Source organism: Capra hircus, chromosome 1 (genome assembly GCF_001704415.2).
Source record: "Capra hircus breed San Clemente chromosome 1, ASM170441v1, whole genome shotgun sequence".
Classification (NCBI taxonomy): Eukaryota; Metazoa; Chordata; class Mammalia; order Artiodactyla; family Bovidae; genus Capra; species Capra hircus.
The window spans coordinates 124,796,108-124,823,760 of record NC_030808.1 but is presented as its reverse complement, the minus strand read 5'-3'; the positions used below and the strand labels follow the sequence as shown (position 1 = coordinate 124,823,760).

General features: G+C 38.6%; 1 protein-coding gene across 1 annotated transcript in view; it reads right to left on the bottom strand.

Annotated features, from left to right (window-relative positions):
* Positions 1-27,653, bottom strand: part of SLC9A9 (solute carrier family 9 member A9) — a 651,206-nt gene that overhangs the window by 456,624 nt on the left and 166,929 nt on the right. The window contains exon 5 of the mRNA XM_005675475.2: positions 19,755-19,870. Coding sequence (XP_005675532.2) covers positions 19,755-19,870 — 116 coding nt within the window. The remainder of the gene's footprint in view (positions 1-19,754; positions 19,871-27,653) is intronic.

Sequence of the window (27,653 nt, the reverse complement as noted above, 5' to 3'; positions counted from 1 at the left end):
TGTAACAAACAGATAATAATAATAATACCAACAAAAACCACGAGGTGGGAGGGGTCCATCAGATTCCAGAAAAGGCAGCTGGACACAGCAGTGAAAAGACAAATTAGGAAAAAAATATATATATAAGCCCCACCCTTTTGGCTCATTTGTTTTTCGTGGCGTAATTATTGCCCAGGTCCTTGTCACACAAAGCATACACAGTTAGCTAAACACTAGGACAGGTGTTCATGACAGTAATATCAGACCAGTACAAAAGATCTGGGGTGATGAGTTAAGGCGTTCTCTTTCCATACAAATCCTAAAGCTGGCAGATTACCAATGCTGTCTCTCCCCAAGGGTCTAAACCCTGATCCAAGAAATTATCTAATGTGGGTTTCTCAATTTTCGAACTATTGACATTTGGGGCCAGATAATTGTCTGTTGTGAAGGGAAAGTCTTAACTGTATCATCCTTTAATTTATCTATCCAGTAGTTTACTCTGAAAAATCATGAATTTTATCCACCCCCCTCCTCGCCCCCCAATCCTCTTAACTTTTCTCGTAAGAATGTTATTCAAATTGTCTTCTGGCTGCTTCGGAAGTTTAGCGTGCTCTGTTTGTTTCGACTGATCTTCCTCCCTCAGGCTGCTAAAAAGCCCTGTTGTGTTTTTATTTTTCTTTCTTGGGTTATTGGAGTTTAAGACTGTTGGACTACCCTACAAATAGCAGTCCTGTAAGTGGTAGAAAGTGGGCTTCCCTGGTGGCTCAGATGGTAAAGAATCTGCCTGCAATTCAGGAGACCTGCGTTCGATCCCTGAGTTGGGAAGATCCCGTGGGGGAGGGCACGGTAACCCACTCCAGTATTCTTGCCTGGAAAACCCTCATGGACAGAGGAGCCTGGCAGGCTATAGTCCACGGGATTGCAGAGTCGGACATGACTGAGCAGCTAAGCACAGCACAGCACAAGTGGCAGAAAGTCGGCCAGTGGTGTAGAAGCAGGTGGGCTACCCTCAGGCACTTGTGAGGAGGCTACCCCCTTGCCCAGCAATCAAGGAGACTAAGTTCACTCACACAGGAGCGAGCTGTTCAACCTCTTCCTCCTTTTTCATCACCAAGACCCACAGAGTTCTGCAAACCCAAACCTTTGGTGAATATTCATAGCTTTCCGTTGGCCAACTGAAGCATCTGTGAAGATGGCACCTAGATGCTCATTCTCCTCATGGTAGAGAAAGTTCAGTGCTTGTTACCGCACCTGTGCTGAGCTCACGGCTTCACCAGCCCTCGGTTGCATATAGGCATCTATTTGATTTTAGCAAATCAAGTATGTTGGTGTGTGTAACTAAAGCAAAGAAGTCAAGTTAAGGCCATCACTTTCCCAGAACTCACTGCAGACCTTCATAAATTTTTTGGAGTGATTATAATGTTGTTTTGACATGACTGTCTTAGGATCAAGTCATTCACCTCTAAACCTTAGTTTGGTCTTTTGTAAAGTTAAGAGTGTTACAGTAAATGATTTCTAAAGCCTCTTTCTGCAAAAATATCCTACACTTTTATTATTTCAAATTATTCACTATGTCATCTAAAAGGAATTCCTTATATCATCTAAAAGGAATGTGGAGATATTGACTTGATATTTGGTCCAAGAGAGAAGCTATAAAAAGTTTCATGAGATAATTCAAGATATTTAAATCTAGCTATATATTTCATAACACTTAAAAATTAGTTTTCTATTGTTGCTATTACAAACTATCACAAACTCAGTGGCTTAAAACAACATAAATGGATTCTCTCATGATTCTGGATGTCAGAAGTCTAACATGAGTCTCCATGGGATTAAAGTCAAGGTGTCAGCAGGACTTTCTGGAGGTTCTGAAGAAGAATTGGTTTCCTTGTCCTTTTTGGCTTCTAGAGACCACTCTCCATGTTCCTTGGTCAATAACACCTTTTCTTTATCTTCAAAACCAGAAAATTGTTCACTCTATGTGTCTTCCATAGTCACATCTATCCCTGATCATAGCCAGGAAAGGTTCTCTAGCTTTTAGAGACCGTGTGATGGGGCTTCCCAGGTGGCTCAGTGGCAGAAGAATCCTCCTGCCAATGCAGGAGATGCAGAAGACAAGGATTCAATCTCTGGGTCAGGAAGATTCCTTGGATGAGGAAATAGCAACCCACTCCATATTGTTGCCTGGAAAATTCTATGGACAGAGGGGCCTGGCAGCCTACTGTCCACAGAGCTGCAAAGAGCCAGACAAGCCTGAGCATGCTTGCAGGTGAGAAGCTTGAGGCAACCCAGATAATTCAGGGTAATATCCACACTGTAAGTCTTTAATCACATGGAATCGGGTTATGACCACTTGAACCCAACTGGTCACTAAAAGTCAACACCAGAGAATGTATAACTTTTGATGCGATGCAACATAAGCTATACAGAACCCCCTATGTAGTATTTTTGGAAAAACTGGTGAACCTGAATCTAATGAAGATTTTTTTGAACTAACTCTCAAAATAGAAATATGGGAAAAATAAAACGACACTTGTGGTAAGGTAATATACAAATCTAGATTGTGGGACATCCTATACAGCTGACCAACATCCTCAATAACTCAATAGCACAAAAAGTGGTGGCATGAAAGAGGGAAACACAGATATACAATACCTAGAAGTCAAATGTGAAGCTCTGATTGAAGTAAAAGGAAAAAATTAGAGAAAGTGAATGTGGACGGGGTATTAGATAATGTCACTGGATTATGGGAAATTTCGCAGGTTTGATAATCACTTCATGGTCATGTGAAAATAATGTCCGTAACTACAGATACGCATACCAATATACATGGGGATACATGACAAGGTCTGGCGTTTGCTTTCACAGATTGCTATCTTCTACCTGTGAAATATAAATCTATACATATATTTGTGTTTTCAGTTCAGGTCAGTTCAGCTGCTCAGTCTTGTCCAACTCTTTGTGACCCCATGCACTGTAGCATGGCAGGCTTCCCTGTCCATCACCAACTCCTGGAACTTGCTCAAACTCATGTCCATCAAAATGGTGATGCCATCCAAACATCTCATCCTCCGTTATCCCCTTCTCCTCCTGCCTTCTATCTTTCCCAGCATCAGGGTCTTTTCCAATGAGTCAGCTCTTTGCATCAGGTGGCCAAAATATTGGAGTCTCAGCCTCAGCATCAGTCCTTCCAATGAATATTCAGGACTGATTTCCTTTAAGATGGACTGGTTGGATCTCCTTGCAGTTCAAGAGACTCTCAAGAGTCTTCTCCAGCACCACAGTTCAAAAGCATCAATTCTTCAGTGCTTAGCTTTCTTTATAGTCCAGTTCTCAGATCCATACATGACTACTGGAAAAACCATAGCTTTGACTATATGGACCTTTGTCAGCAAAGTAATGTCTGATTTTTAATATGCTGTCTAGTTTGGTCATAGCTTTTCTTCCAAGGAACAAGAATCTTTTAATTTCATGGTTACAATCACCATCTGCAGTGATTTTGGAGCCCAAGAAAATAAAGTCTCTCACTGTTTCCATTGTTTTCCCAACTATTTGCCATGAAGTGATGGGACCAGATGCTATGATCTTTGTTTTCTAAATGTTGAGTTTTACGACAGCTTTTTCACTCTCCTCTTTAACTTTCATTAAGAGGCTCTTTAGTTCTTCTTTGCTTTTTGCTAAAAGGGTAGTGTCATTTGCATATCTGAGGTTATTGATATTTCTCCTAGCAATCTTGATTCCAGCTTGTGGTTCATCCAGCCTGGCATTTCACATGATGTACTCTGCACATAAGTTAAATAAGCAGGGTGACAATATACATCCCTGACGTACTCCTCTCCCTATTTGGAACCAGTCTGTTGTTCCATTTCCAGTTCTAACTGTTGCTTGTTGACCTGCCTACAGATTTCTCAGGAGGCAGGTCAGGTGGTCTGTTATTCCCATCTCTCTGAGAATTTTCAAGTTTGTTGTGATGCACACAATCAAAGGCTTTGGTGTAGTCAATAAAGCAGAGTAGATGTTTTTCTGAAATTCTCTTGCTTTCTTGATGATCCAACGGATGTTGGCAATTTGATCTCTAGTTCCTCTGCCTTTTCTAAATCCTACTTGAACATCTGGAAGTTCATAGTTCACATACTGTTGAAGCCTCATTTGGAGAATTTTGAACATTACTTTGCTAGCATGTGAGATGAATGCTATGTGGTAGTTTGAACATTCTTTGGCATTGCCTTTCTTTGGGTTTGGAATGGAAACTGACCTTTTCTAGTCCTGTGACCACTGCTGAGTTGTCCAAATTTGCTGGCATTTTGAGTGCAGCACTTGCACATTATCATCTTTTAGGATTTGAAACAGCTCAACTGGAATTCCATCAACTCCACTAGCTTTGTTCATAATGATGCTTGCTAAGGCCCACTTGACTTGATATTCCAGGATGTCTGGCTCTAGTCCAGTGATCACATCATCGTGGTTATCTGGATCATGAAGATCTTTTTTGCATAGTTCTTCTGTGTATTCTTGCCACCTGTTCTTAACGTCTTCTACTTCTGTTAGGTCCATACCATTTTTATCTTTTATTGTGCCCATATTTGTGTTTGATCCAAAGCAAAATAGCCATATTATATATATTACATTCCCAACTCATGAACAAATGAGTCAGTCAAGGGAAGTAACTGAATAAGTATGCAGATTTATGGAAATCCATTACTATTACTAGGTATATAAGCAAAAATATGAAATATGCATGTTTTGCTTGCTGATGGTAAAATAGCAGCTTTAGCTTAGAATGGCATAAAAATGACAACGGTTTTAAAATTGTCATCTCATTTAATTCTTATAAAGAACCTTTAAAATAAGTCTTATTATTGTCATTAACTGGGGCTCAAATGGGTCAGGCAGAATGGGGATTTAAACATGCCATGGACAGTGTTTCTAACCAATATTCAATGACCACATTTATTCAATAAATATTTATTGTACACTGTGCAAAACTCACTAGAACTTCTGTACTTTGACACATCTGTAGATGCTTTCTTAGTTCTAGTCATTAAATATTATTTAAAAAGAAATGAAAGTGAAAGTCACTCAGTATTGTCTGACTCTATATGACCCTATGGATGCTGGCCTGTCAGATTCTCTGTCCATGGAATTCTCTAGCAAGAATACTGGAGTGGGTTGTCATTCCCTTCTCCAGGGGATCTTCCTGGCCCAGGGATTAAACCTGAGTTTCCTGTATTGCAGGTAGACTCTTTGCCATCCGAGCCACTGCTGCTGCTAAGTCTCTTCAGTCATGTCCGACTCTGTGCAACCCCATAGACGACAGCCCACCAGACTCCCCCATCCCTGGGATTCTCCAGGCAAGAACACTGGAGTGGGTTGCCATTTCCTTCTCCAGTGCATGAAAGTGAAAAGTGAAAGTGAAGTCATTCAGTTGAGCCCGACTCTTAGCGACCCCATGGACTGCAGCCTACCAGGCTCCTCCATCCATGGGATTTTCCAGGCAAGAGTACTGGAGTGGGGTGCCATTGCCTTCTCCGATCTGAGCCACTAGGAAAGTCAATAAAGAAATGGATTCTCAGGTACTCCCTGATAGTCCAGTAGTTAGGACTCTGTGCTTCTACTGCAGGGGGCCCAGGTTTCATCCTTGGTTAGGGAAACTATGATCCCACAAGCCACATGGCATGGGCAAAACAAAACAAAAAAAGAAAAACCAATGGATTCTATTAAGCACTATATTTATTTTGACCTTAATTGGAGTACTGAACTAATAATTTACATCAACCTGATTTTTAAATTTAATAAAAAGAATAACAACTGTATTTTACCAATTGGCTACACAGGTAGCCTCTTTATTACTTTGGGATAAATATTTATTCCTGATATTGAGTCCCGCCAATTTAGGGACATTAAATGCATCAAATTACTTTGAAACAGAGCTAACAAAATAAATGTCAAGTTTCCTGAGTTTCTGACAAGCTACATAAAGCAAAACAGTAATGGGCATTAAAAAAGCAACTCAGATTGTCAGACTTTGAGAACTTATTTATGTCCTACTAAGGGAAAGGAACACAATTGAGACATTTGGACAGGAATTTATTTAATCTGCTTCTCTCAAGTCAGAGGTTGTTGTGTGATATTTAAAATCAGACAGATATTTACTTGTATTTCTTTTTGCTTTGCTTCTGAAACATGGGTGTGAACTAGTTTATGGGTTATTATGTGTTGGAGAAGAAAAATAAGACCAAGAAAAGAGACTTTACAAAGAAAATTTCAGACATATTAGTTCAATCTTGTAAAAATAAAGTGCCTGTATTTCACCAAAAGTCATAATTTGTACAGTGTGTTTACATGTGCTTAATTTTTCTGCTCAATTTTAAATTGCGGAATTTCTATTAAGGAACACGTTTTGTGTGAAATGGAAAAAAGCTGAACTCATAGAAACAGAGAGTAGAATGGTGGTTGCCAGGGTCTGGAAAAGGGGAGATGAGGTATAAATATTCAATGATAAGATGAATAAGTTCTTGGAGTCTAAGATACAACACAGTGAATATAGTTAACAATACTATACTATAATCTTGAGTACTGTTAAGAAAGTAGATCTTGAATGATACCCTCCCCCCCACACATACGCATAAGGTAATTATGTGAGGGGATAGAGGTGTTAACTAAACATATTGTGGTAATCATTTCATGATAGATATGAATATCAAATCATCATCCTGTACACTTTAAATATACATATGCTATATGTCAATAATATCTCAACAAACCTGGGAAAAATCATACTTTTGTCTTAAAACAGTTCCTTATCTATATTGCTCTATAGCAGTGCTGTTTGATAAAAATATAATGTAAGCCACATGTGTAATTCAGAATTATATAGTGACCACCTTAAAAAAGTAAAAAGAAATGGGCAAAATTAATTCTAATAGCACAAGCTAGAATCAAGAGTGCTGGGAGAAATATCAATAACCTCAGATATGCAGATGACACCACCCTTACGGCAGAAAGCGAAGGAGAACTAAAGAGCCTCTTGATGAAAGTGAAAGAGGAGAGTGAAAAAGCTGTCTTAAAACTCAACATTCAGAAAACGAAGATCATGGCATCCAGTCCCATCACTTCATTGCAAATAGATGGGGAAACAATGGCAACAGTGAGAGACTATTTTGGGGGGGCTCCAAAATCACTGCAGATGGTGTCTGCAACCATGAAATTAAAAGATGCTTGTTCCTTGGAAGAGAGGGCCCCCCTGGTGGCTCAGATGGTAAAACATCTGCCTGCAATGTGGGAGACCCGGGTTCAGTCCCTGGGTTGGGAATATCCCCTGGAGAAGGAAATGGCAACCCACTGCAATACTCTTGCCTGGAAAATACCATGGACTGAGGAGCCTGGTAGGCTATAGTCCATGGGATCACAAAGAGTCAGACACGACTGAGCGACTTCACTTTCTTTCTTTCCACTTTCCTCGGAAGAAAAGCTATGACCAACCTAGACAGCATATTAAAAAGCAGAGACATTACTTTGTCAACAAAGGTCCATATAGTCAGAGGTATGGTTCTTCCGGTGGCCATGTATGGATGTGAGAGTTGGACTATTAAGAAAGCTGAGCACCAAAGAATTGATGCTTCTGAGGAGATCAACCAGTCCGTCCTAAAGGAAATCAGTCCTGAATATTCATTGGAAGGACTGATGCTAAAGCTGAAACTCCAATACTTTGGCCACCTGGTGAGAAGAACTGACTCACTGGAAAAGACACTTTTCCTGGGAAAGATAGAAGGCTGGAGGAGAAGGAGACAACAGAGGATGAGATGGTTGGATGGAATCACCGACTCTATGGACATGAGTTTGAACAACCTCTGGGAGTTGATGATGGACAGGGAAGCCTGGCGTGCTGCAGTCCTTGGGGTTGCAAAGAGTCGGACACCACTAAGCAACCAGTATATGTTATTTAACTCAATATTCAATTAATGTTATAATTTCAAAATATAATCACTATAAAAATTATCAGTGACATATTTTACTTTTTTCACATTACGTTTTTGAAATCTAGGGTGTATTTTATATATACAGCCTGTCAGTTTTGACCTGTATCATTTCAAGTAGCCCCGTGTGGCTTCTGGCCACCCTGTTAGACACAGGAACACTCGAGTAGGCCCTGTCTGAGGTTACCTAAATCAGGACAACCTGGATTAACTTTATTAAGACAAAATAGGACTACTCTACAAAGTAAGAATTCTTTTCTAGTTTTAAATACTGGACTAACACTTGTGGAATTCAGAACAGCACAGCTGTATTTGAATCTCAATGCAGCTGCATCAGCATCATATAAAATGAAGACATTTTAGTCCAAATAGGAAACAGGAAAATTGATGAAGTGAAATAATGCACAGTCCACGTGTGCCTGAACAAATGGCTTCCTGCAGACCTTGGAAGAAATGTTAGTCCTGTAAATACCAGGATGAGTTTCTGGCATCTTCTGGGTGATTAATATTTAAGGTATTGTGCTGAGTTCTTCCTTTTCCTAAAGGAAGCTCCTATTTTGGACCTCTTCTGACTGAAAAAAAAAAAAAAATCCACACTATTATAACTGCTTCTGCAAGTCTACAACCTATGGCTTGGTGCTTTCTGGAAAGTGTTAAACCACTGACCAACAATGAAAAAGGGGAAATAAATACTGGCTGTATGGTTGAACAAGAATAAAGACACATATTTTTGTTTTAGTTGAATCTCTCTCTCTCTTTTTTTTTTTTGAGGACAAAAATTAATATTTCCATGCAGCTTGTACTTGAAGTTCAGCTATGTGCTAGGAATTTGACCTTCATTTTGAGTCACTGTCCCTCCTGGGGCCATGAGACTCCTTATCTCCAACAGTGAGCTGGGATATTCAACTGCTTCACATTTCATATTTGAGAAGAGATACCCTTTCAAGCTCCACACTTTAGCAGTTTCTTCCACAAATTTATTAAGTCATCAATTTAATGAACATTTATTGGAAACCTACTATTCTAAATACTAGAAATAGAAGAGTGAAAATAACAGAAAAAAATAGAAAAAAGCTTCTCTTTCAAAGGGGACACAAAATAAGGAAATAAAATAAATAGTGGGTCAATAGTGATTGTATAAGAATATAAGTCAAGGAAAACATGGGGAAACAATGATTTGGGGTCAACTGTGTTGGGGGGAATGAAGGGTGTGATTTTTGATAGGATGTTTAGAGAAGATCTCATTGAGGTGATATTTGAGCAAAGACCTGAAGGAATTGAGGAGAAAGAGACAACAAATGCAAATGCCCAGAGGCAGCAGCCAGACTGTGCCTCTGGCGTGTCCCAGATACCATCATACTCAAAGGTGAAAAGCTTAAAGTGTTTCCTTTAACATCAGGAAAAAGACAGGATGTCCACTCTCACCACTTCTATTTAACCCAGTATTGAAAGTCCTAGCCGTAGTAACCAGATGAGAAAAATAATTAAAGTCATCCAGACTGGAAAGGAAAGAGTGTAATCATCACTATTTGCAGATGACATGTTACTCTATCATGAGAAATCTTACTCTATCAGAAAATCCTAAAGCCTCCAAATTATTAGAACTAATATATGAATTTAGTAGAGTTACAAGATTATTATACAGAAATGTGTTACTTTTCTATATATCAATAATGAATTATCAAAAAAGAGAGGGCAAGAAAATAATACTGTTTAAAATCACATCAAAAAGAATAAAATATCTAGGAATAAACTAAATCAGGTGGTAAAATATCTATACCCTGTAAACTATAAAACACTGGTGAAAGAATTTGAAAATGATACAAGTAAATGGAAAGATATCTCATACTCTTTGATTAGAAGAAGTAATATTGTTAAAATAGCCATACTATCTGAAGCAGTGATTTAATGCAATCCCTATTAATAAACCCATGACATTTTTACTAGAACAAATAATTGTAAATTTTATATGGAACCACAAAGATCCAGAATTGTCAAAGCAATCTTGAGAAAAAAAGAACAAAACTAGAGGTATCACACTCTCTGACTTCAGACTTCAAAAAACTATAGTAATCAAAATAGCATAGTACCGGCACATAAACAGACTCATAGATCAATGGAAAAGAATAGAGAGTTCAGAAATAAACCTATACATTTAGAGCCAATCAATTTATGATAAAGGAGGCACCCTGGTGGCTCAGATGGTAAAGTGTCTGCCTGCAATGCAGGAGACCCAGGTTCGATCCCTGGATTGGGAAGATTCCCTGGAGGAGGAAATGGCAACCCACTCCAGTACTGTTGCCTGGAAAATCCAATGGACAGAAGAGCCCTATAGGCTACAGTCCATGGGTTCGAAGAGAGTCGGACACTTTGGAATTGAGTCGGAGACTTCAATTCAAAGGAGGAAAAAGTATATAATTGGTCAAAGATAGTGTCTTCAGTAAGTGGTGCTGGAAAAAAACTGGACAGTTACAAGGAAGGCAATGAGATTAGAACATTTCCTCAGACCATATACAAAAACAGACTCAAAGTGAATTAAAGATTTAAATATAAGGATGTAAACCATGAAAATTCTAGAAAAGAATATAGGTAGAACACTCTTTGACATAAATCTTAGCAACATTTTCTTGGATTGTTTTCTAAGGCCAAACAAATAAAAGCAAAAATAAACAAGTGGGACCTGATTAAACTTAACAGCTTTTAACAGTAAACATTGACAAAAAGAAAACAATCTACTGAATGGGAAAAATATTTGCAAATGATATGACCAATAAGGGGTTAATATCTAAAATAAATAAATAGTTTATATAATTCAACATCAAAAAGCAAACAAACTGATTAAAAAATGAGCAGAAGACCTGAATAGACATTTTTTCCAAGAAGATATACAGATGGCCAATAGGTACAAGAAAAAATGCTCAACATTGCTAATCACCAGAGAAATGCAAATCAAAATTACAATGAGATATCATCTCACACCTGCCAAAATGGCTATCATCAAAAACTCTGCAAATAACAACTGTTGGCAAGGATGTGGTGAAAAGGGAACTCTAGAATCCTGCTGGTGGAATTGTAAATTGTTGCAGCCACTATGGAAAACGTATAGAAGATTATTCCAAAACTGAAAGTAGAACTATATACGATCCAGCAATCCCACTGCTGGGTATATATCCAAAGAAAATGAAAACACTAATTCCAAAGATACATGTACCTCAATATCTATAACACAATTATTCACAATAGCCAAGTTATGGAAGCAACCTAAGTGTCCAGCTATGGACAAATGGTTAAAGAAGATGTGTTTTATATACACAACAGATTATTACTTGGCCATCAGAAATTTTCTGCCACTTACAGCAATGTGGATGGACCTACAGGGTATCCTGCTTAGAGAAATTAGCCAGAGAAAGACAAATACACTATGTTATCCCTTATGTGATCAGTCGTTCAGTCATGTCTGACTCTTTCTGACACCATGGACTATACCCAGTCAGGCTCCTCTGTCCATGGGGATTCTCCAGGTCATATTACTGGAGTGGGTTGCCATGCCCTCCTCCAGAGGATTGTCCCAACCCAGGGATTGAACCCAGGTCTCCTGAATTGCAGGCAGATTCTTTACTGTCTGAGCCACCGGGGAAGCCCATATTATCACTTATATGTACAGTCTAAAAAATAAAACAGGTGAATGTACATAACAAAACAGAAAAAAAAACTTGCAGATATAGAGAACAAACTAGTATTTACCAGTGAGGAAAAAGGTAGGAAGGGAAAGATATAAGCATGGTATTAAGAGATACAAACTAATATGTATAAAATAACAACAAGGATATATTGTACAGCACAGGGAAATATAACTGCTATTTTGTAATAACTTTAAATGGTGTATAATATAGAAAATATTGAATCACTTTGTTGTACATCTGAAACTAATATAATATTATAAATTGACTAGTCATTAATAAAAAATAAGATTGACATGTTCAAAGAATAGCACACTTGTGATTCCCAAGTGTCTTTACATACATTGATGACCTCTCTGTCTCACCCACTCCATATAAAGGGATTTTTCAAACTTAGTAATAAAAATCATTATCTTGGATAATCTAAATTTACCAAACTGGAACCCAAGTCAATGAGGAAAGAGACAGGAAGATAATATTAGGCCAGAGGGTTTCCTGATAGGCTTTGACCATTTGTAAAGTAAAGAATATTAACTATGGCATCTATTTCCAGCTGCTGAGAATTTTACCCTACAATATTGCCATGTTATGAGTTGTTTCTCTTCCCTTTCCCATCCTCCTGTTATTATTGTCTAAATAAACCTGGAGCTTCCCAGGTGGCTCGGTGGTAAAGAATTCACCAGCTAATGCAAGAGACACAGGAGATGCAGGTTTGATCCCTGGATGGGGAAAATCTCCTATAGGAGGAAAGAGTAACCTACTCCAGTATTCTTGCCTGGGAAATTCCATGGACAGAGGAGCCTGGGGGACTATAGTCCATGGGGTGACAAAGAGTCAGACATGACCTAGTAACTGAGCACACACATATGGGACACAACTGAAGATGAGCTAGTTCAGTGACCAAGCCCTCTAAGTATTTCTCTCTTCCTCTACCCTGCAATTTCTTATACACAGTCTCTTTGGGGCCTCTGCCTTTACTTATCCACTCTTTCTGTTAAGGGATGCTGATGACCTTTATATTATTAGTAAGACCTTCATCAGAGAGGAAAGGAGGAAGTTAAATCAATCAAATAACAGCCAAATCATCCTAACTGGAGGTAAACCGAAAATTGGCTGAAGAGAGTCGGAAACATGGAGGAAGAATTAGATTTAAGTCTAAATATGTATCTATAAAAGAAAAATATGGATAGTTAATAACACCTAGCTAAGATTTAGCTAAGGCTAAATGGGAAAGAATTAATTTAAAGAAGGCCAAGAAAAATCAGACCTGGAGAGCAAGCATAGGTTCTCATTAGTGAGTCACAATAATTTAGGCAATAAATGTGTAATTGTGGGATAAGATTAACTAGGTGTTTAAAGGTTGTTGAAGATCTTAAATTGTACCAATTTAGCAGAGAGTATACTCAGTATGTTTTAATATAACAATTAATTCCCAGAATAGAAGGGAGCTTAAGTATTTCTGTTCATCTGTGGGTCTCTGCTATGTGAAAGTAAAGTGAAAGTGAAGTGTCTCAGTCGTGTCTGACTCTTTGAGACCCCATGGACTGTAGCCTACCAGGATCCTTCATCCATGGGATTTTCTAGGCAAGAGTACTAGAGTGGGTTGCCATTTCCTTCTCCAGGGGATCTTCCTGACCCAGGGATTGAACCTGGGTCTTCTGCTTTGTAGGCAGACACTTTACCATCTGAGCCAAGATCTTCTCTAACATTTGCTGCGTTGGGGTTAGAACCCCAAAATGTCTGGGTGAAGGGCTTTAGCTTCACTTTGAACTACTACTAAAAACAAAAACAAAAACAAAAACAAAAAAACTTGTTTTAAAATAAAAAAAAAAAACTCACAGAAATTCTTAAGAATCACAAAATGTTAGAGCTGCAAAAGGCTCTAGTCAAAATTTTTCATTTTACAGATGAAAAGTCAGTTTCTTCATCTGTAAAATGAAGTGGCTGGAAAAGATGAGATCGAATATCTTCCACTTCCAGGAACCCATAAAATCTAGAGAGGTAAAGTGGTGCCCAAAGTTGCACAGCTGGTCTGTGCCAGGTTTGAAAAGTGGACTTGGTTTCCAAGATTCTCTTTATGGCTGTGAGTCAATTTTGTATTTTAAAAAAGTCAGTCTGCTCAGCTGTTTGATACGATACAGATTAATAGCCATCTTACTGAGCCAGATTTTTTTTTCTATTTCAATCACTTCTCCTGTGTCATGTAAACATAACCTCAGGAATGATCACTAGTCACAGGAGGAACAAAGCTTGTGCTTGGAGCTGGCTGAGTCATTCCATAGACTGCAACAACTTGGCCATGAGCACTGGAACTAAGAAACAACGGATACAATGCTTTTTCAACATGCAGATTTGTTCAAAGGTGACCTAAAGTGGGACTTGACCATGAAAAACAAAGTATCCAACAACCCTAACAAACTAGAAGTCACTGATGGGTTCAAAACACTTTATCTGCAGGCCTTGCTTCCATGGATGCCAAAGGACTTCTACATTTCCCTGACACTGGGAGACAGTAGCCGGAAATGGTCCAGCAATGACTTCATGGCCAGTCGTGTCCAGGCCTGGAGATGAAGTGGTCTATCCCCATACTCCACTCTGCAGCTATGATCCTCTAACCAATACCTCAGGTTCCAAAACTGAGACATACTTTCATTTCACCTTCTTCCAGAAAACAGGTCAACATCAGGCATTAATAAGTGCTTTTTACTCCCACATCCCATAAGCAAAATAATACATTAAAAAAAAACTGCAAAAAGTATTTGTAACTTAAATTATAGACAATATATTAAGGGCTTCTGAAATATGAAAAATAAATATATCAACAACCCTACCAGGAAAAGGGCAACTTAAAAGCATTTGGTTTGCGGCAAGAAAAAAGCATATGTACCCTAAACATATAAGCAAATGTTCAATCTTACTGATAATAAGAAAAGCAATAAGTCGAACCACAGAGAAATAAAAACCCTCACCTATTGTGTGGGTAAAAATAAAAAATTGTAACAGAATTCTGCATTGGCAAGGCTGTGCAGAACACATAATGTCATACATGGCTAGTTTGAATGCAAAATGGTACAAACTTTATGGGGAGGAATTTGGCATCCAGGAAAATTACAAATACTTTTTAACCTATTTCTAGAAATCTGTCCCAAAGAAACAGTGGCAAAATGTGAAAAGCTATTAAAGTTATTAATTGTTACACCATTAATAATTACAAAAGACAAAAAAATCCCTCAAATGTCCATCAACAGACAACTGGTTGAATAAACTACAGAGTGCTCTGCAGCTATAAAAGAAAATGAAAAAGCTCTTTATATGTTGCTATGGATTACTCTTCAAAATACTGCTAATTAAAGAACAGCAAGGTGATGAACCATGTGTGCCTGGTTGGGTGTATTCATGCTTGTTTGCTTAGATTTAAAGCAGAAGAGTAAACTAAAAACCAGCCCAAATGGTTGAAAAATTAGAGTAGAGAGGACAGGGATAAAAGCTAGATTTCTCTTCTTTTCTATTGTTTTCATTTTGGAATTCTGTAGATATTTAATCTAATTTTAAAACAGAAATTAAAAGCAAAGTGAAGCACATGAACATTATTGTATATTTGACTTGTGGCATAACTATATAGAGGATGATTTTAAGAACTCTTAAAACAGTAATTTTTAGCTATTCATGCTAGTGGCATATATGTAAAGTTTAAAAAGAACTGCAATGAAACCTAAGCAGTTTTCAATAATCATATTTTTAGTGATAATGGGTATTGTAACCTTGAAAAAATATATTTAAAGCACATAAGAAATTATATTAATGTAACAGAAGAAAAGTAGCAGAAGAAAAATGTAAATACAAAGTAAATTCAAGGCAGTTAAGTAAACTAAATGGAAACAATATTCATATGAACTTGTGATATTACTTCTCCTTCAAAACAAATAAAAATATCTAAGAAACAATGACAATACAATAGCAATGAAAACATGTAGTGCCCACATTTTAAGCTCTAAATAAATTTCCCTCTTATAAAGAACCAATATTTCTTAGAGAAATGTTTGTTTCCATGTCAGGGTACAGGTAACATACAAGATAAGGTTGGAACGTCTGGTCCTGCACCAAAATGAGGAATCTCTGAAAGACTTCGGTTTATGGCAAAAGGATGCAGAAGAAATTTGAAGAGTCCCCTGGTTGTCAAAAATGGAATATTTTGATCATCAAAAAGTGTAATTACTGTAGTAGCTGGGAACATATCAGCTATGTTTAAATCCATATCTTGATATGATACTTTAACACTGAAACATGTATATTACCATATGTGAAATAGATCGCCAGTCTAGGTTCAAAGCATGAGACAGGCGCTCAGGGCCAGTGCACTGGGAGAGATGAGATGGGAAAGTAGGTGGGAGGGGGGCTTCAGAATGGGGGACACATGTATACCCATGGCTGATTCATGTCAAAGTATGGCAAAAACCACTACAATATTGTAAAGTTATTAGCCTCCAATTAAAACAAATAATTTTTTAAAAAGCAAAAAAAAGTAAGGAAAGAAAAAATATACCTCCTTGATCATATGTGGGAGATGCTAGAGAAACAATTCATTATTTTGAAAATTAGCAAATACAAAGATCAATAAGTTATCCTGATTTTTTTGTTTAAATAATATCACAGGCACTCAAATGGTTGATCTGAAAAACAACTTCTTTTGGGAGAGTACCGGCTAATACATGCAAAAATGTAGGATAGAATTAACACAGCACTAGTTTGTAACCCCTAATACATACTAGACCAAGCATAACCATTGATGGGTACTAAGGTCATTAGCTAAAATTTGTTGTTGTTCACTCACTCAGTGGTGTCTGACTCTGCAACCCCATGGAATGAGCACACCAGGCTTCCCTGTCCATCACCAACTCCCAGAGCTTATTCAAACTTGTGTCCATAGAACCAGTGATGCCATCCAACAATCTCATCCTCTGTCATCCCCTTCTTCTCCTGCCTTCAATCTTTCCCAACATCAGGGTCTTTTTCAATGAGTCAACTGTTTGCATTAGTGGCCAAAGTATTGGAGCTTCAGGTTCAGCATCAGTCCTTCCAATGAATATTCAGAGTTGATTTCCTTTAGGATTGACTGGTTTGATTTCCTTGCTGTCCAAGGCACTCTCAAGAGGCTTCTCCAACAACAGAGTTCAAAAGCATCAATTCTTGGACACTCAGTCTTCTTTATGATCCAACTCTCACATCTGTACATGACTACTGGAAAAACAACAGCTTTGACAATATGGGTCTTTGTCGGCAAAGTGATATCTCTGCTTTTTAATAAGATGTTTAGATTTGTCACAGCTTTTCTTCCAAAGAGCAAGCGTCTTTTAATTTCATGGCTGCAGTCACCATCTGCAGTGATTTTGGAGCCCAAGAAAATAAAGTCTCTCACTGTTTCCATTATTTCCCCATCTATTTCCCATGAAGTGATGGGACTAGATGCCATGACCTTAGTTTTTTAAATGTTGAGTTTTAAGCCAATTTTTTAACTCTTTTCTTTCACTTTCATCAAGAGGCTCTTCAGTTCCTCTTAGCTTTCCGCCATAAGGGTGGTATCATCTACCTATCTGAGGTTATTGATATTTCTCCTGGCAATCTTGATTCCAGCTTGAGCCTTTCATATGCTGTATTCTGCATATATGTTAAATAAGTCAGGTGACAATATACAACCTTGATGTACTCCTTTCCTGATTTTGAACCAGTCTGTTGTTCCATGTCCAGTTCTAACTGTTACTTCTTGACAAGCATATGGATTTCTCAGGAGGCAGGTAAATTGGTCTGGTTGAAGGTCATTGGGATTTGATTACAGAACTTCCCCATGACTGGGATTTGATTTGACTAGCTAAATTTCAAAATTTAGTGTGCCTATAAACCAGTTGGGGCTTCCCAGGTGGCTCAGTGGGTAAAGAATCCACCTGCAATGCAGGTGATGCGAGAGATGTGGGTTCAAACCCTGGGCTGGGAAAATCCCCTGGAGGAGGGCATGGCAACCCACTCCAGTGTTCTTGCCTGGAGAATCCCATGGACAGAGGAGCCTGGTAGGCAGCAGTCCACAGGGTCACAAAGAGCTGGACACAACTGAAGTGACTGAGCAGGCAAGCATACATGCATTCATAAACCACTTGAGGATGCTGTTAAATTTTAGAAGCTGATTCAGCAGCTCTGGTGCTGTATTTAAAACAAGGTGCCACATGGTGCCAGTTCTGCTGGGCTGTTCTAAGAAAGAGAAGAGCAGGCCCTGGTATGCGGGAGCTGGCCTGTTCCTATCAGCTGGGCCTCGTGTTTCTCTTGTTGAGTGTAAACAATTTCACATGAAACATCAGAAAAGTTCACTCTGTGACCATAAAGAATCAAGACAAAAACAAGACTATTGGGTAATCACATTTAAACACAAATAATGAACACTGTCCAAACCACAGCATCCCTATCCTGGCTGTTATGAGTGATGCTGTTTCTTTACCAATTATAGGCTTAGGCTCTATTCAGTCTTTCCTCCTGCTAGAGAAGATTTACTAAAATGTCCAATCATTCGAGCTTTCTGACAGCATCTAATCCCGAGCAAAACCCCGACTTCTTAAGCTCTCCCTAAAATCACCAACCATTAGCCCACATCCCATAACAACTCATTTCTAACACCCTCTGAGAGGTCCCAGTGTTCCTCTGGTGAGCAGTTTCTTCCTTATAATATGTAATAAACATGTCTTATTCAACTACAGGTGTGTTCTGGTGGTCTTTGCTGGAGCAGAAATTCAGCAGTGTGATGGAGCAGACTGAGAGCTGGGTCACCAAACACTCTGTGTTTCCTGATGCGACTCTGTAGAGACTCAGAGCAAGCAAGTAATCTTGCCAAAACAATGAACCCTGATCTGATTCAATTTCAAGATTTAACCATCAATTTACAAGAAATCCTGAGGCTAGGGGAACATTTTAAGCAATCATATTTAATTCAAACACAAGACAATTTGCCTTTCTTTTTGCAATAAATAAGTGACAAGAAAAATAGAAGATGGAAGGGTAACATATAGATTAAAAAAATACTAGATGCCATATCCATCAATTGTAATGTGTAGCCTTTATTTGGGTTCTAATTTGTACAAACTACTACATGAACTAATAATGATAATGACAAAAAGAAAATTCTGCCTTTTTGAACAGAGGATAGCACTTTGATAATATTAAGATTGTTAATATTTTTAGGTTTCATAATGACAACTGTCATTTTTCAAAACATTTGCAAATAAAATGATACGATGTCTGAGACTTGTTTTTAATATAATTCAGTCATAGTGAGAAGGAATGTAGGAGGATACTGATACAACACTTTGGCCAAATTTGATTATTGTCATAATTTGATAATATGAAGGGTATATGACAATTCTTTTTTACTATTTTCGCTATTCTTAATATGCTTGAAACATTATATAGTAATCAATTTTCAAAATTATCTTTTACCATTTAATTCAATAGAGCAAGGGTCCCCAACCCCTGGGCCATAGACCAGTACCAGCCCATGGCGTGTTAGGCACTGGCCTGCACAGGAGGAGGTGAGCAGTGGTTGAATGAATGAAGCTTCATCTGTATTTGCAGCCCCTACCCATTGCTTGAATTACGACCTGAGCTCTACCTCCTGTCAGATCAGTGGTGGCATTAATAGATGTAATATGCTTGAATCAACCCCAAACTATTCATCCACCCCCACCCCGCAATCTGCTGGTACATGGATAAATTGTCTTCTTCAACACTGGTCCCTGGTACCAAAAAGTTTGGGGACCACTGCAATGGAGCGTTTTTGAAAGAAGGCAAGTTAAATAGAGAAGAATTAAAAGCCATAAGTCAAGATGGCTACATGTTCTAGGGAAACAAACAATGGAGAATTTTAAAGAGTCTTCCCCATTACTTTAAATTGCTTTGAGAACCATTTTTTGAGAGCTGTTAGAATATTCACCTGCTTTTTAAAATCACTAACAGATATGTCAACTGCAAGTGAAAAGGAATAAGGAATTATTATGTTGACTTGGGTGATGCTCTTTAGAGAAAAATTCAATTTAAACGTTTGACTCTCAGAAAGAAGAAAACATATTCTTTGGACAATTACCTGGATCTGTAGCAGACATCAGTGAACCAAAAAACAAACAGTCAGTGAAATGAAAGTCTCCATTTTTCAGCTGGTCAGCATATACCATAGCCTTCACAAAGCCATACATAATTAACCTGTTGAAGAGAAAAATAGGATCTTCAAACATCAAGTTGAATTCTGTGTAAACCCATGCCATCAGAGTTAACACTCTAATGGGCTTCCTAAATAAGCACGATGCACAAATTACCACTATTCTGCTAATTTGTAGCCATGCTAGTTCTCAGGACACTGCCTACCAAATATCACAATTCATTCGCCTGGCAAAAGATAGCAAAATGTTTTACAGCGTGCTTCAGTGAAAACAAGTATCTCAGGGTATAAAAAATTATCCATGAAACATGGCATAGCAAATCATGACCACAAATACAGAGGTGCACAGACATTTTAAATGGATTACTTATCAGTTTTATTGTTTTGTCTGCTAGGATATCTGAAAAGGATTCAAATTTCAAGTCTGTTACTGTGATGAGAAGGCACTAGGTCAACCAGTTACTTTACAATGGATGAGTCTCTACAACTGCTGATGTCAGGGCACCTCCACACCCACAGAATCACTGTCGGGTTAGAGTGCCTGTAACTTCAACACACAGCTGAAAGTGAATCCTGAAATCATTACATTTTGATCTTCAAGGATAGCTGTTCTTTTCGTGAGATTATAATATGTTTACCAAACCAGCACCATGGAATGCAAATTATCTGTTTTGGTCATCTTTTGTCACCTTATAGTTTTTAAATTATGTTTAACTATTTAATTGACTGAATTTTTCTAAGTCTTAGTAAAGGAAATACAGAGACACGTAAACTGGACCACAGTTGAATCAAAAAGTGACTGTGAGAGTCTTTAAAAATTATAGACCCTCAGACCCCTAGATGGTTGCTTAGATATTCACATTCATTTAAAGCTAGTTTCTTGAAAAATGTTCTAGGATTGTAAGCATGACTAAAAATACTAGAAATCAGATATTAGAAACTGTAATGTCAGTGAGAATGTAGATATTTTAATTCTCTTAAAAATTTCTCCATGAGAGAATATTTCATACATATCTACATTTAAATCCAGTTTCTACCACTCACTAGCTATGTGATTTTAGAGCATTACTAAAACCTTCTGAACCTCAATATCCTTATTCATGAGTTATGAATAACAATAATGGTCAGTCTACAGAGTTGTTTTAAAGACTATCTGAAGTAATATAAATTTGGGTTTTGACACATAGTAAATTCTCAATGCAAGTATTACAGATATAGTAATAATATTCACTTACTATTTCTACTTCTTCATATGTTTTAACTCATTTCACCCACACATTGACTCTATAATGTAGGTACTAGTTGCATTTTACAGATGAGAAAACTGAACACTGTGTGATCAAGTAACTTGCTGAAGTTGATAGAACTGGATTGTGGGATCCAGGTTTGAACTGAGGAAATTTGACTCTGGGTCTTGGGTTTTTAACCACCACAGCATATTGCTTAGATGAACAGTTCTATATTTCTTTTTTTTTTAATATTTCTTATTATATGTTATATCATATAATATTCTCTCAACTAGTCCATAAAGTGGCAGTTCTACATAGTACTAAGGGGCAGCAATGAAAGTGTCCCTAAGAACTTGGGAATAATACTCCTCTTGAGTCGAACTATTAACACAACCAATGTGAGTTACAGTAGAAAGACCCAATATTTCTGCGAAGTATGTGGATTCTAGAAGGGGAGGCTGGATCTCAACCAGTCTGCCGGTATTAACACATCTGAGAAAGACTGTGTAAGGGGACATAGCAATGGTTTCTGGAAAGAGGTCCCAGTCATGGCAGCTCATCTACAGTTATCCTGGGGAGGGCATTCTGCTGGTTACCAGAGGGTGAAGCCTCTGGAAAGGTATAGGGTAGCTTCATTCAGTTTATTTGCTTATTCAATAGATATTTATTACTGAAACTTTACTACACATCAGGCTCTGTGTTGGGTGTTTAAAATACTTCAATAAATAAGTCAAAGATCTCTGTCCTTATGCAGCATGCATTTTAAAGCAAAGCAGATGGCAATAAAATAAAATAGATTTTAATTATATATGTTACGCACATCACCCTCTGAATTAGAATATGCATGTCTGATGAACATTGATAAACACTGAGACATTCTGAGCAGTCATGACAGCACTAGGGAAATGCTCGCTGACAATCATCCCCTCAGCCTCATCTGGTGTTAACTCGACTTCACTACAGTCTTTCCTCATTTGAGCTACACTTCCAATATAGAGCATGGAGAAGCTCTGGAATCAATATCAACTTTAAAATCTGTGACTGTATTTCTGAATTCTCTTCTCATTAGTTAATTTTACAGGTTAGGAATCTGAGGCTCAGAATTAAAACATCTTGTCCCATATTGCCCAATGGAAGTCATTAGATTGGGTGAGAAAAGATATATGCACGCATATATATCGTACTGGCTTGGCAAGGTTACATGGAAACTAGAAACGTCATATACTATTGAAAATACAATTAAAGTTTTTATAAAAGCCAATTTGCCAACTTATTTAAAAGTATTAAATGTTTTATATCTATAGCTTATTAAATGATTTTCTATAAATTGCCAAGAAATTAATCTGAATACAACCCAAAAGGTAATTAGATTATTTCACATTACTGGTATTCATGAGTGAAAAATTCACAGCAATCTAAATATCCAATGAATAAATTACAGAACACACATATAATGAACTAATATGAAACTCAATACAACATACAAGAGTGTATATTAGGCAAAGAAAAGTAAACTTATAAAGTGATATATTATAATTTCTAATTTTACAAAAACTGAACATAGGCATATCTATAAACAGAAAAAGACCTGAAGCATATAGTCTGGGATGTTACTAATGGTTACAAAAATGGAATTGTATGTGACTATTTTCTTTGTTCCTTTTCTGTATTTTCCAGTTCTTTTAAAATAACAGTAATAGGTTTTTCCTGTGGTCACGTATGGATGTGAGAGTTGGACTGTGAAGAAGGCTGAGCACAGAAGAATTGATGCTTGTGAACTGTGGTGTTGGAGAAGACTCTTGAGAGTCCCTTGGACTGCATGGAGATCCAACCAGTTCATTCTGAAGGCGATCAGCCCTGGGATTTCTTTGGAAGGAATGATGCTAAAGCTGAAACTCCAGTACTTTGGCCACCTCATGCGAAGAGTTGACTCATTGGAAAAGACTCTGATGCTGGGAGGGATTGGGGGCAGGAGGAGAAGGGGACGACAGAGAATGAGATGGCTGGATGGCATCACTGACTTGATGGACGTGAGTCTGAGTGAACTCCAGGAGTTGGTGATGGACAGGGAGGCCTGGCGTGCTGCAATTCGTGGGGTTGCAAAGAGCTGGACATGACTGAGCAACTGAACTGAACTGAACTGAACTGAATAATAAAAAGAAAAGCAATGTACACTAGTGAGTGCTATTGTATGACCCAGTAGACACCATTATCTCATTTAATCTTCACAAGACTATGAGCTAGATACTATAATTATTCCTTTTTACAAAGCTGAAAGTGCTATTCTTAAAAAAGAGAGGTTAAGTAAATTGCCAAAGATCACAGAAGTTAGCTTGTGACAAAGCTGGATTTGAACCCAGGCCCTGGAGGAGAGCATGGCAACCTCCTCCAGTATTCTTGATTGGAGAATCCCCATGGATAGGGGAGCCTGGTGGAGGCTCCAGTCCATGGGGTTGCAAAGAGTCAGACATGATTGAGTGACTAAGCACAAGTGCAGCTAGATGTCAAAACCTGCACACATAGCTGCCATTCTACAAAGCTCTGGAATTGCTTTGAAATGAAGGGAAATACATGTGCACGTACACACACACACACACACACACACACACCCCGTATACACAGTTTGTATGCTTTTAAAAAGAAATTAAGTGACTTGTAACTCCAAATCAACTCCTGGACCCAAAATAACTATAATTCCAATATCTTCTTTGAGATAGGCAAGAGAACAAAGGCCCAGTGCAGCATGAGCTCCATATGATCATTTTGCTATTATTAATAACAATGGACATTGTCGCTGGTGATTACAATGTCAATAATTAGTGTGTATCTGTTATGTGCCAGACACTTTTTAAATAAATGGCAACTATTGCTATTGTTGCTACATTATGGTAACCAACTAGTTATAACTATATTAACCGGGAGAATTAAGAAGTAAACCCATTAGCAACCACCCACATTCTCATAGAGTAGCATGTGCTATCAACACTTCACTGAAAGCATCTCAGATGGCTCAGGATACAGGAAAGATGTAGACGGATGGGGAGAGGGGAGCCAGTTAAGTCCAGTGCATGCAAAGCTGTGAAGATGGTAGATGAAACCAGGTGAGATATCCTTCTGGGGTCAGTCTGTGTGGGACATCCCATGTCACAGAGAAGGCTTCCCTGGTGGCTCAGCTGGTAAAGAATCTGCCTGCAGTGAGGGCAACCTGGATTCAACCTCTGGGTTAGGAAGATCCCCTGGAGAAGGAAACGGCTACCCATTCCAGTATTCAGGTCTGGAGAATTCCATGGATTATACAGTCCATGGCGTCACAAAGAGTCAACCATGACTGAGTGACTGTCACAGGCCACAGAGAAGGGCAGAAATAGAACTTCCATATACGCAAAATTGCTGATAACACTGATTTCAACAAATAGCCACTTAGAGTTATTTTTTAAAAAGCAGAGTACTTATGCTATGGAGGATACAAAGGTGAAAATCCATGACCTGCCTTCAAAGAGCAGAGTATAACAGGATGGCAGTCATATCACTTATGCCAACAGAAGCATTGGATAAAAAAGAATTTGGGGAAATGCTCTACACAAAGCTCCAGATACTTGAGTGTTTGTGACACACGTACTGATTTTAAATTCCACGAGCTTGTTTCACACTATTAAAACTCCACACCTAAAGACATGCTGCAAAAATGTTTCAAAACAAAAAGTTCCAGAAGGCTCAATTGCTTGGATGATTTTTAAGTGTGCCATCTCAGTCTCTCTCAGGAATTTTTTTTTTTTTTTTGAGAATACATCTTCTTTTTAAAAAACAGTCTTGATCAAGCTATGAATAGATCCACTGGAAAAGGCAGTTTTTTGAATTGCTAGAGATAAGCAAGGGGACTTGCTGTTAGTTTGGAGACAGCTGTATGGACCAGGCCTGTTAACTGTCAGAAGAGACACATCCTTGCCGGTGAAGGCACGTGAAACAGACCATTACATGGACTTCACTCCGCAGTGGGAAAGCACAGCACCAACAGGATCTGAAGGCAATACAAAGATTATAATCTGCACCTAGATTTCTTATTTCTACACTCAAAACATTTCCTCTGGATAAGTTCTTTCTCCATTTATTTGTTCACATTTTAGAGAGTTTCAATCTCACAGTTAATTTTTTTCTGCCACACATTCAAGGGCAATATCCCACTGGAAAAATCAGAAATTCTTTTTCTTTATAGCTTTATTGAGATACAATTCACATATAACATTATGTCAGTTTAAGGTGTACAGTATGACGATTTGATATATATATAGCAAAATGATTACAATAGGGTTGATTAACATATCCATCACCTCACAGTTATAGTCTGTTTTTTTAGGTGGTGAGAACTTCAAAGAATTTTTATGATTTACTCTCTTAGCAACTTTCAAATGCACAAGAAAGTGTTATTAACCATAGTTGCCATATATATATTACATCCCCAGATCGTATTCATTTTACAACAGGAAGTTTGCATCTTATACCATCTTCATTCACTTTTCCCACCTCCCCCTTGCCCTCTGCTCCTGCAACAATCAACCTGTTCTGTTTCTATGAGAGAATTCATAATTAATCAATACTGGGATGGGTGGGATTGCCAAGGTCTTCTAGCTTGTAGGGCATTCGGAGTTGGACTGCATGAAGGTTTGCTTAAAAGCAAATTTGAGAGAACTGTGTGGTATGTGTTATTGCAGCCTTGGGTGTGGATGAAAGTGTGAAGAGAACATAAAGTGGACGAGGACCCATGACTTGAGGCCTGGGAACTCCAGCATTTGAAGATGAAGTAGAGATGATGAGGAGCAGAGGATATCAAGAATCAGTCAACAGAGGCGTGAGTGGAAATCTGGTAGAGTGTCATAGGAGTCAGAAGAAGAGGGCTTCAGGGAGGAATGATGCCTAGAGCCGAGTGCTGAGAAGAGGGCCCTTTTACTTGGGGTCATTTGGAATGCGGGAACTAAAGTGAGATTAGAAAATGGGGAAATTGAGACAGGCAACACATCCATCCATTGGGGAGTTCGGTTTTGAGGGGAGTCAGGTCTTTCTCTATTAGGAAGATTGGGTGAGACTTGAGTTGATATAAAAGACATGAGGAAGAAGTCGTGAAGAGGTTCACATCTCACAGATGCTCACAAATATCTGCGACACACACAAAAAGAGTTACAAAATAAGAATTTCGCATTCTCAAGATTAGTGGCACCAAGTGGCGAATTGAACTGTGGTGTTGGAGAAGACTCTTGAGAGTCCCTTGGACTGCAAAGAAATCCAACCAGTCCATTCTGAAGGAGATCAGTCCTGGGATTTCTTTGGAAGGAATGATGCTAAAGCTGAAACTCCAGTACTTTGGCCACTTCATGCAAAGAGTTGACTCATTGGAAAAGACTCTGATGCTGGGAGGGATTGGGGGCAGGAGAAGGGGACGACCAAGGATGAGATGGCTGGATGGCATCACGGACTCGATGGACATGAATCTGAGTGAACTCTGGGAGTTGGTGATGGACGGGGAGGCCTGGCATGCTGCGATTCATGGGGTCGCAAAGAGTCAGACACAACTGAGCGACTGAACTGATATGGACCTTAGAGGGTCTATAGGACCATGGGTGACTCCTACAGGTGTCATAGAGATGATTCTCCTCTTTGTCATTGTTCCTCACTGTGTATGTATGCATGTGTGTGTGTATATATATATATATGATAGTAAATGCTCGCTCTCTCTCTATATGTATGTGTGTGTGTATACATACATATGTACCTATACAATATTTCCTGTCATAAAAGTCTTTACTAAAGCCTATGAGAAATGCAAAAATAAGCTAGCCATGACTTCCATCCTCAGGAGGGAGAGACAAGTCACCTACAAAGCAGAGTGAAAGTGAAAGTGAAGTCGCTCAGTCGTGTCCGACTCTTTGTGACCCTGTGGACTGTAGCCCACCAGGCTCCTCCGTCCATGGGGTTCTCCAGGCAAGAATACTGGAGTGGGTTGCCATTTCCTTCTCCAGGGGATCTTCCCGGCCCAGGGATAGAACCCAGGTCTCCCGCATTGCAGGCAGACGCTTTAACCTCTGAGCCACAGAAAGTGCTAAGTGTTGCAGGAGAGGTGCACATCAAGGGCATTCAGTTCCCAGAAGAGAAGCAGCTCCCTTGGGGACACAGGAAAGACTTTGAGAAGAAGGTAGCATATTTGCTGAATGTGAAATACACATTCAAGTAAGGAGACTGCCTGTAATGCCCTACCTATATATGATATGCCCAAACTACTTATTTTTTTCCCCTTAGAATGCAAAACCTTTCCTACTAAGAAAAGTGAAAGTGAAGTTGCTCAGTCATGTCTGACTCTTTGTGAACCTATGGGCTATAGCCAACCAGTCTCCTCTGTCCATGGGATTTTTCAGGCAAGAATCCTGGAGTGGGTTGCAATTTTCTTATCCAGGGGATCTTCCTGATCCAGGGATCAAACTTGGGTCTCTTGCATTGTAGGCAGACTCTTTACCATCTGAACCACCAGGGAATCCCTTTCCTACTAAGGGTAGTTTCTTTTTGGAACAGTACACAATCCAACGGACAAAGAAATGCAACCTCTGCTTTA